At 50.8% G+C, this 10,963-nt stretch overlaps 1 protein-coding gene across 1 annotated transcript; it reads right to left on the reverse strand.

Moving 5' to 3' along the window:
* Positions 1-3,109: 3,109 nt before the first annotated feature.
* Positions 3,110-4,839, reverse strand: LOC127317809 (growth-regulating factor 2). Its single transcript, XM_051348403.2, has 3 exons — positions 4,394-4,839; positions 3,544-4,278; positions 3,110-3,427 (listed from the first exon to the last, which is right to left on the reverse strand). Exons 1-3 carry the CDS (start codon positions 4,605-4,607, stop codon positions 3,420-3,422), a joined length of 957 nt encoding a protein of 318 aa, XP_051204363.1. The 5' UTR covers positions 4,608-4,839; the 3' UTR covers positions 3,110-3,419.
* Positions 4,840-10,963: the final 6,124 nt, after the last annotated feature.

The raw sequence follows: 10,963 nt of genomic DNA on the forward strand, positions 1-10,963 counted from the left end.
GGACAAGTAAAATATCGCGAGACAAAGGGAATTGGTATTGTATGTGAATGGTTCATTCGATCACTAAAGTCATCGTTGAATATGTGGGAGCCATTATGGATCTCCAGATCCCGCTATTGGTTATTGGTCGGAGTGAGTACTCAACCATGTCCGCATAGTTCATGAACCGTAGGATGACACACTTAAAGTTGGATGTTGAAATGGTAGTACTTGAATATGGAATGGAGTTCGAATATTTGTTCGGAGTCCCGGATGAGATCCCGGACATCACGAGGAGTTCCGGAATGGTCCGGAGAATAAGATTCATATATAGGATGTCATTTTATGTGAATTAAAATGTCGCGGAAGGTTCTATGGAAGGTTCTAGAAGGTTCTAAAAAAGTCCGGAAGAAACCACCAAGGAAGGTGGAGTCCACATGGGACTCCACCTCCATGGCCGGCCAACCCTAGTGGGGGAGGAGTCCCAAGTGGACTCCCCCTTAGGGGGCCGGCCACCCCCCCATATGGGAGGTGGAACTCCCACCTTTGGTGGGAGTCCTAGCTTGGCTAGGTTTCCCCCTCTTATGGAAGGTTTTTGGTTCGGGTCTTATTCGAAGACTTGGACACCAACAATTGGGGATCCACCTATATAATGAGGGACCAAGGGAGGGGCCGGCCACCCCAAGACCACAAGCTGGCCGCCCCCCTTGAAGTGGCCGGCCACCCCCTCCCAAACCCTAGCCGCCCCCCTCTCCTCCATATCTCCCGCGTAGCTTAGCGAAGCTCCACCGGACTTCTCCACCGCCACCGACACCACGCCGTCGTGCTGTCGGATTCAAGAGGAGCTACTACTTCCGCTGCCCGCTGGAACGGGAGGTGGACGTCGTCTTCATCAACAACCGAACGTGTGACCGAGTACGGAGGTGCTGCCCGTTCGTGGCGCCGGAACCGATCGTGATCAAGATCTTCTACGCGCTTTTGCAAGCGGCAAGTGATCGTCTACCGTAGCAACAAGAGCCTCATCTTGTAGGCTTTGGAATCTCTTCAAGGGTGAGACTCGATACCCCCTCGTTGCTACCGTCTTCTAGATTGCATCTTGGCTTGGATTGCGTGTTCGCGGTAGGAAATTTTTTGTTTTCTATGCAACGTTATCCTACAGATATCACTGTGGGAATTGACCATGCCAAAAAAAGGGTGCCAAATACAAAGCTCTTGTGATGCAAATGCCTCAACAATGAATGTGCATCCCTCTCATGCCTTCTATACTGTCACTGCCATACGAATGGAAAATTCTTCCACTCCCAGTCCTTGCAATCTATGTTATCAATCATTCCTGGAAACCATCTTCCCTCGTTGTTTGACAATAGCAAGGCAGTGTCGCCAACTGCTGACTCCCTCAAGTAAACCTCGTCAAACACGCAATCATGGCTCGGCAGAACTTTTACATCACATCAAGATAGGTGGTCTCACTCATCCGCGGTACTCATCGATGAGATCACTTGGCGAATAGATGCGGAACACTTCTGATGCGAGGTGAATCCTAACTTACCACCATTGCATCGGGCTTGTATCCAAAGTAGGGTTCATAGTCGCTGACGCCTTGTAGAATATTCAAGAACAAGTCTCTTGACGTCTGAAAGTGGCGTAGGAACCGGGTTGGATTGAAGACCGGCTTCGTGGGGTCAAAGTAGTCTCGCTGCAACTGATAGTGGCTAGAGTCTCGGTTGTGTGCCTCATTGTCTCTGCGAGGCCTCGTCGAGCCCCTGCGCAACGGCTATTGCCTCTGAGTGTGGTCATGGATGAGGGATGTTGCGTCAATCATTAACTTTGAAGAGCCATCCGACTCCTCATGCGACGAGCTAGCCACGACATTGTTCTAGAAGAACTCGGTCGACTTGCTCAGGTCCATCTGCGGGCAACAAGGATAGATCAATGGCAAGTCTAGATGACGCAAATGTCAGAAAATAGTCTAGGTTTTTTACCTCAAAATCGGCCTCACAATTGGACGAATAGGTCCTAGGAATCGATGCCGGTGGTTGGGTCCGAGCAGACGGACGACAAATAAGGTCCTAGAACGGTGTTGGCGATTGCTCTCTAGGACGCTGCCACCAACGGCGGCCCTCTGACGACCTGTGGCCTTAATAGAGGGTGCCGATAATGGCGAGGGGGCAATGCAGGTGGTGGGCATCGCTCTAGGAATGCAAGGCGAGGAAGGGACACGATTTGGTGGCCACTAGGTTGATATCACCAGCAAGCGGGCCCTAGGTTAATTGAGGAGTTCACGCATGGGCTAGGTTAATTGATGAGTTCACGCATGGACGAGACGCAATTGAAACCCAAATTGGGACCGCGAATGCGTCAAGGCAGACATGTCTCAATCACTATGCATCGAGCCGTTGGGATAGGGTTTTACCTATTTCGTGTCTGCGCAGACCAAAAATTGAGATGTTTGATCCGTTTGCGTCGAGCTAGTAGCGATACCCTAATTCTTGTTGCCCCATCATAGGAATATCTCACCAATCTTGCCGAAGGCCACCAGAGAATGCATCCTCCCACGATGGTGATTGGGTGGAGGAGATCGGGAGGAGGCCAGTAGGGTTTCCCCCATGTCGCCCAGGAGAGGACAACACGGGGGACCTGACGGATGAAGACACGGCTAGATGTTGTCTTAAGGGCTCCTTTGATTTAAAAGATAGGAAAAGCATAGGAATAGGAAAGGTATATGATTGAAATGACATGTCTAGTAGAAACCTATAGGAAGATGAAGTTTGTTTAATTGTAGCAAAGAAATTTTTCCATGAAGTATGAGCTAATGTTTTTTTCCTATAGAAATTACACTACAAGATTCCTATAGGAATTTTTCCTATAGGATAGGTTCCTATGAATCAAACAACATGTATAGGATTTTTTCCCATAGGAACCAAATCCTACATAATTCCTATGCAAATCAACTGAATCAAAGGAGCCCTAATTCATTACATGCCTAGATCCCTAGATAGATCATTCCCGTTGCACTGGAATGCTCAAGACGAATCGAATCCGCTGAAGTGACAAGCCATGAAAGGCAGAGGATGATGAAGAGCTCACAAGTATATATGCGAAACGTGCAAGCAAACCAAACAAAAAGAAAGGAGAAATGGCAGAGTACACTACACCTTGCTTCCTTGTGACAATACATGACGACCAAACTCGGACAATACATGACGTCGAAGCTCGATAGAGAAAATCAGGTTGCTTTTTGGTCGTTAAACCAGAAGGTTACATGGGAAGAGAACGAAACGGCCCTAAAGATGGGATACAAGACCAAAGCACACAACTTCATCGCTTGATGAGGGGCAGCAGATTGTCGAAACGCATCGTCTGCCCTAGCCGCGCGCAGATGATCAAACGGGAGAACGAGGCAGCGCTCCTGCGGGCAGCAAACGGGATAGGCCGACTGATTATTCACCTGCTCGACCATGCAGAAAATCAGTCAGAACAATGCGCACCAAGACAAGATGTGAGTAAAAGCGTAAAACCACGATGTTTTGTTTGTCTATGTCAATTACAGTAGGTAATACGTACCGCCGTTTGGGTAGCGCGCCGTTGTGGGGATGGACATGGAGAGCAGCGTCTCGTCCCGGTGGCCCATATACCACGGCCTCCCGTCGACGCTGGTGTCGTCGCGCGGACACTCGTCGAAGAAGCGGCGCAGCGGCTTCTCCTCCGTGGTGACCGACGAGGCAGCGCCAGCGTCCGGCTTGTCGAGGCTGAGGTCGGCGCCGAGGGCCAGGCAGTGCTGCCGCCGCCTGGCCATGGCCTCCGCCTCCTCCTGCTCCTGCTGCCTGGACTGCCCGTAGCCGTAGCCGTAGCCGCCGCCGCTCGGGAAGAAAGGAGAAGCGCAGTACTGCTGCTGCGCCTGCGCGTACCTGTGGTAGGATGGAGGTGGTGACGGGGAGTCGAGATGGAGCTGAGCCGCAGCGCGAGCGGCGGAGGTGTCGGGACGGGTCTGGTAGTGGCCGTAGCTGGAGGGCGTGTCGGCCGGCACCGGGGGCGAGATGGAGAGGGCGGAGGGGCGGTATGCCGCGCCTGGCTGGGCTGGGGCGGGGGAGGAGACGGTGGAGGTGGAGGACATGTGTTCCATAGGCTTTCTTGAACGGTTCTTGCCGCGGTGCATGTGCCTGTCGCAGTACTTGGACTCCCCGTACGCTTCCCTGGAGCAGCGCCACTTCTTGCCGTCCGTGCGCCGGCACCGACCGGGCTCCGGGTCCTCCGGCTTGCGCGCGTACTGCGCCCCCATCCCGTAGAGCCCCCAGCCGACTGCGCACACGAATCAAGACGAGAGAACGTCAGTCGGTTAACTAATGGCGGTGCATGAATCAAGAGGGATCCCGAATCAAGATGAGAGAGCAAGATCAGGGCGGAGGGCACGTACGGGAAGGCTGCGGAGGAGGGAAGCAGCTGCCGAGGGAGGGGATGGTGTCGACGGCGGCGGCGTCGTGGTGGCGGAGCGGGATGACGAGCTCGTGGGGCACCTGCGAGCCGGCGGCCATGTACTTGTAGATGAGCGCCTGGTGCTCAAGCTCGCGCCACTGCGACGCCGTGAAGAGGCACCTGCCGCCACCGCCGGCTTGCCCTCTCAGCATCATCTCTCCGTGCTCAGCTCAGACCCCAACCACAGGTGTTTGTGAGCTCACAGAGGGGGCAAGGCAGTGAAGTCGATCTAGCTCAGGCTCAAGGTACAGGTAGAGGCAAAGGCATGGGATGCGCAAGGAGTTTAATGGCGGTCGCCACTGCTACAGGGTTGTGGCTGTGTCAGGAGGAGGAGTGACTGAGCTGGGTGTGTTGACAGACACGTATGAGGGCGCGTCAGGATGCTTGCGATGTGGGGTTGACGAGGTCCGGTGGGGAATTAAGGGCATGCCCAATGCATTGCCCTAGAGGTGCTGCTTCACATTTTTAGTTAGATTCGGGTGGTCCAAAGTAGGTTCGGATGAGGAGGCAGCCTCCTCTTCAAGAAGTGGGATCTTCAGTCCTAAAAGCATGTTTTTTTGGAGAGAGAAAGAGATACATAGTGTCATATTTGTGGGGTCTCTTCTCTCTTTTTTCTGACTAAAGTTGTAGCTTTCATTGGAGAGATAAAATTCACCATGTTGCTTCTTACAACTTTTTTACATGGAGCAGCTAATTGTGTATAGCACCATTGCTCATGCCCTAAGGTGAGGTGGTGGTGCGCTGTGGACAGTGGTGCAGAGGATGGGTCACTTCGGCCAGTGTTGAGGTCAGGCGCAGAGGTAGCGCCTGCATCCTGCAGTGGCAGCAGCAGCAGCAGCAGTGCAGGCTGTGGCACTGGCACCTGACGATGCCGCTGCTGCGCGCGTGGGTGGGTGAGGAAAGAAAGAGGGCAGCGCACCCAGGCCAGGCAGGGCGGCAGGTTTTCAACTCTCAATGCCTGCCAAAGCGCTGGGAAACGGGCCGGTCAGCACTCAGCAAGAGGGGACGGTCATGACCTAGCACACCAGATGCTCTTTGCTGCTCCTCTTCCGCTTTGTCATAGAACGCATGCTAGAACCGGTTCCATATTTTTTTTAGGGTCTCGCTAGTTCTCAGCTAAGTTTTGGTTCGTGATTTGCGCTAGTTTTTAGTTGTAATATAAGTTGTAACCGAAAAATTTGATAATATCATCTACACTCTTTTTTTTTACCGTTTAGTGCATATCTCCAGCTGTCTCCGTCGCACACGTCATTTGTGTTAGGCAGTGGATGCCGAAATGTTCATCAGCCCATGATTGTCCGTTTGTGTTAGGCACTAGTAGAAAAAGGGGCAATAGGCCCAGTTCATTTGGGTTCAGACCCGGTTTCCGAACCGGGACCAATTAGGCGGGACTAAAGGGGTACCCTTTAGTCCCGGTTCAAAGTTGCACCGGGCCTAAAGGCCTCGACACGTGGTGCGGCCAGGGACCTCGCGGTGGGAGGCCTTTGGTCCCGGTTCGTGGTACGAACCGGGCCTAGGTTTCTCTGCCGCGGCAGAGAATTGCTATTTCTTTGCCGCGGCACAGATTTAGGCTGTACCAGCGTTTCTCCGCGGCAGAGAAACAGGGCGTTTCTCTGCCGCAGCAGAGTTTCAGCAATGCATATATATCATTCAAGAAACCACAAAAAATCGTCATGAATACATATAGACATCGTCAACAGTACACGACATAGTCAACACAGTACACGTAATGCATGCATATTTACAATACAACATCTCCTCGACGAATTTCCTCCGCCGTCACGATCTTCCGATAGTGCTCTCCACCTGGGGTAAGGACCTCGGTAATAAAGAATCCCGCGATTTCCTCTTGAATTGCTTTTATTTGATCCTCCGTTATGAGAGTGTCCCGCAGGCGTATCATCTATATTTAAAAAGGGAGATCAATATATGAATGGAACTCAATACAATAGATGGTACTAATTAAGATTAATTGTGAAAATTTGTTATCGTACACGAGTCTGGAGTATACGGGCATCCCCACCCTTGGGACAGGCCATATCACGAATGAAGGTGCAGACGTAGTATCCACATAAGTTATTCCCTTGTTCCTGCCTCATACACTTTACGAAAAAATAGTTCGATCAAACTAATAATCAAGCATCGTATTGAAAGTAAATATCATATATAAAGTTTCACGGACATAGCTATATATATATAGTACTACTTACAGGGTAATCTTCAAATGTAAGCTCCGGTTTCCATTTACCCGGAACAGTATTGATGAACCGTTTCCAAGCCCTGCCCGGCAAAAAATAATGAGTAAATGAGTAATTGATTAGTTGATGATATCTTCGAATTAGAACAGATGAAGATGCCAATACGAAATTGATTGAAACTACCTCTGGAGGATGGCAGCCATGTCCGCCCATTCCGCATATTCTTTACGTTTCGAGCCCATGACTTTTACGACTCCAAGACGAAGATCAATGATTAGGAGAATAAAGTGGAATCTGCACAAGCATAGCTCAATGATTACGAGAATAAAGTGGAAGGTGCACAAGCATAATGTATGTTATATATAACACTCACTTGAAGTTGTAGGGAAAGAATATATCCTCTTTGTCTGCTTGCTTCTCTAAAAACATTACGATGTTGTCCTCTGTGTCCTTGGGGTACTGTCGAACCGTAACTTCATGAACTGTGTTTGGGTCTATGAACCCCAGCGGTAGGAGCTTGCCTCTTTTGTATTCCAGCTTCTTCATTCTGCATAATTAAATGTATAGCGTACACAAAGAATATAATGAGGATAATTGTTAGTGCAAATGAATGAGCTACAAACTTAATTACACAAATAAATCACTTACAGGCAGTAGCAACTGATGACAGCTTTGTCGAGGGCGTCTTGATTGAATAACTGAAACAGTTCTTCTAACTCAAGGTTTATCTCGTCTTCCCCCCGGAAGTAATGCTCATCTCTAAGATACACCGTGAGGTAGCTTTCACATCTTCGACAGGCTTTCAGGTACCAGTCATGCAACCTTCGCATCCGAGTCCCTAGACGCGAGCTCGCCAGGTTTGACGAGATCAGATCCGTATCTATACTTGTTTACCACTTGAGCCGTTGGATAGTAATCTTCGTACTCAACTGATGCTCCCTGAGCTCTAGCCGCCCGTTCGATCATCGATGCCGTCTCTGGATCATGATAGGGCTCCACGATGAAGTGGGGTACGGCTTGAATGTCCTGCTGTCCAAGTTGGGCGACTTTTTTTGCTTCTTTGCTCGCTCTAGAGGACTGTCCAAGAGAGCGGTCATAATCAGCTCTCAGCTCAGGTCTCTTCATTCTCGTCTCGGCAAAGTGCTTCACTGTCTGCGGTGGAATAAACATCTTCTTCGGCGCAAGAAACGCCTTTTGCTCTTCAGTCTGCTCATGTGGTAACAACTCTGGAGTCTGTGCCCTCATTGGAGTTGATGATCTCTTCGGAGCTGTAGGAGGTGCCGCGGACCGCTTCCTCTTTTGCTTAGGTGGAGGCGGCGGAGTCTCCTGACGAGGAGGAGGAGGCGGCGGAGTATTTTCACGCGGAGGAGACTGGTCATGGATAGGGGAATCATCATCGCGCAGATGAGAATCATCACGCGGAGGAGACTGCACAGGTGGCGGAGGAGGCGGAGGTGGCCTGCTTGTTGGCTTCTCACCTGGAAACACAATGTTCTCCTTCCGCCATTGCACGGTGGTTCTACGGGCTTCTCCCAGTTCTTTGATTTCCCCATCTTCACCTGCAGGGTGCTCAAGCACCAACCCCTCATACTCTCTCAACACTTCATCCACCATCACAACAGCAAAGTCGTCTTGGACCGGACGGCAATGGTAAGACCTTGTAGGTAAGAGGATGCCGACCGCCGCCTTGAAGGATAGGTTGAAAACTTTAACATGCAGCTCACAAGGACGGCTCTCAGTGAGATCATCCACGGGGGGGTAGCGAGGAGGCTCGACCACCTGGTCATCATCATCATCATTATCCACCTGCTGAGAGGAAGCCACGCTGCTTTTCCGGTGTGGTTGAGATTGCGGCGGGCGAGGGCATTGAGCGGTGCGGGATCTACGGCCTGCCCCGAGCCATACGAGATGTAAGTACTTGGGTTACCATGGTTAATTGGGCTTTCATGGTGCTCATACCCTCCTCTAAGTTAGCCAGCGGTCTGTTTCCCTTGCCTTCCTCCTCTCATGGCTTTTATCGGAAATCTCTTCCTTTCCGCAGAAAGCCATACTTCCACGGAACGGAGCCTGCTGTGCCTCGTGTTCGTCCGCCGTGTTCTTTGTTCCCAAGGGCGCATGTCAGCTCATCGTTCTCTCTTTCGGGCTGGAACAACCCCGCCTCCACGTCCCTATGTGCTTGTTCCAGGGCATCAATGGGAACCTTCAGATGAGCTTTCTTATAGATGCACTTCCTGTTTACGGATCCAACGTTCCCCCAATCCCGTAGAACCACTCCTTGCACCGTTCGATCCAACCGTGTGTCCCTAATCTGATCCCTTTCTTGGTCGGTTCCGCCTCGCTACTTTGCTACTTAGGACGGTTAGCCCCGTATCCACCGGACCCCGAGAATTTGGTGATATAGCTTCAACGCAGCATTTGCCTTATTTATTTCCGACCTTCTCTTAAATTCTTCGACTCCGTCTGTACTTCACGAATTCGTCCCAGTGATTTTTTACCTTCTCCTTTGTCAGGAGTCTTCTTTAACTTGATAAGGCGGCGCAATCTTTTCTTGTGGCTCTTGAATAGTTCGGCCATCTTCTTCTTGCCAAACTCGTGGAGGGCTGCTCCATCTTGGCCTTTTCAGCGTCACCCCCCTCTTCGGGTACTATGTTGAAATGTGACATGAGCTTGTTCATAATGCTGTTTTTGGCTACATCATCGATATAAAGACCTTGAGCTTCTTCCTCTGCAGACAGCACTAGTCCCTTCGGCTTGTGCCATTCTCGAACGGTGATCGGGACGTGGTCCCTAACAAGCACTCCGCATTGAGCTATAAATGCCTTTGCACCTTTCTCTGGAGCAATCGGTTTACCATCCTTTTCGATGTGGGTGATGTCGTGCCTAACACCGTCATCCAACTTTTGGCCGGGCCTCGCTTCCTCGACTTTACGGAAGAAGTGCTCGATCCGGAGGGCTAAAAAGAAATAGTTCATAGTCGGTACAATTTAATTAGTTAATGCATCTAGTCGATCAACAGCGGCTTAATTAATTTATATACCTCGGTGATAACTACAGTTCGGGAGCCATTATGATGATCTTGTTCCTCACCGGCGCCACTAGGATCTTCTTCCTCAATATTCTCCGCTCCCTCACCGGAGTCATTCAAATAAGTTGCGGTGACATCGTCACCGCCATCATCTGGAATAACGTCGTCGTCGCGATCATCCAGAGTACCGTTTGCTATGAGTTCCTCCATGAAATTTTCTTGAATTTCATCTCTGTCCATGCTTTCTACAACGACCTGCAAGCTATACATAGGAACCATCATATGATCAAATTAAGGATAATGCAGAAAACTGAAAATGGAGTTACATATGTAGTTCTTAACTAAGGATCGATATAATATAGTGCTGAGGGCAGATTCTGCCGTTACATGCATACCTAGATCGGGGTCATGTTTATGTCACGCTCATTCGTGTCAATCAGTACAACAACCGCTCCACCGCGCCGAGCGGGTCCTAGAGGGCGCCGACCGGGTCTGAGCCGCTACTGGTGTACCCCAAAGCCACGGAACAACAACGGGAGCATAGCTAACATGAGATCCCCGCATAACGCTCCATCCGGTCCTATACATGTTGTCTAACGCGTACATGTAACGGCGAACGTGCTGGTCCTCCGCTTCAATGCGCTGAGCTACCTCCTCCGGCGGGGCCGGCTCCCTCTGAAACGACCGTGGCCCATAAGACCTCCACCAAAGAATATCCGGGTCGACAACGGGACCCGGATTCCGCACCAAGGTGCGCGACCCGGAAGCTAAGACCTCCCAGTGCCACCCCGGCGGAGCCTAGTCCCGGACCTCCCCCATCTGCTCCATCTCCTCTAGAAGAGTCAGACCATGGCGCGGCGGCTGTCGCGGCATCGTAGCTACGAAAACAAATCATATATGTACTAATATGAATTAAAAAACATGATATTGTGCTAAATAAAAAAACTTCACTACTTTTGTACTAACGCCGCGTTCCTCCTCTCGCTCTTCTCTCTATTTTTGGGGGCGGTAGCGGGAATTGAACGACCGTATTTTGGGGGCGCCGGCAGGGGCGTCGACACTACCGGCACCCCCACGGACTCGGCGCTCCTCCTCTCGCTCTTCTCTCTATTTCGCGACCCTAGTACTATGTCGCGGTGGCACCGGCAGGGGCGCCGGCACTACCGGAGATGGTGGCGGTCGGCCGGTGGTGGCACTATAACATAGGGGTATGGTGGCGGCTGCTCGTAAAATATATCCATCTTATTTTGATCATAAAATCCTATGTTACCTCAAAAAAAAAAACCTA

This window comes from Lolium perenne, chromosome 7 (genome assembly GCF_019359855.2).
Source record: "Lolium perenne isolate Kyuss_39 chromosome 7, Kyuss_2.0, whole genome shotgun sequence".
Taxonomy (NCBI): Eukaryota; Viridiplantae; Streptophyta; class Magnoliopsida; order Poales; family Poaceae; genus Lolium; species Lolium perenne.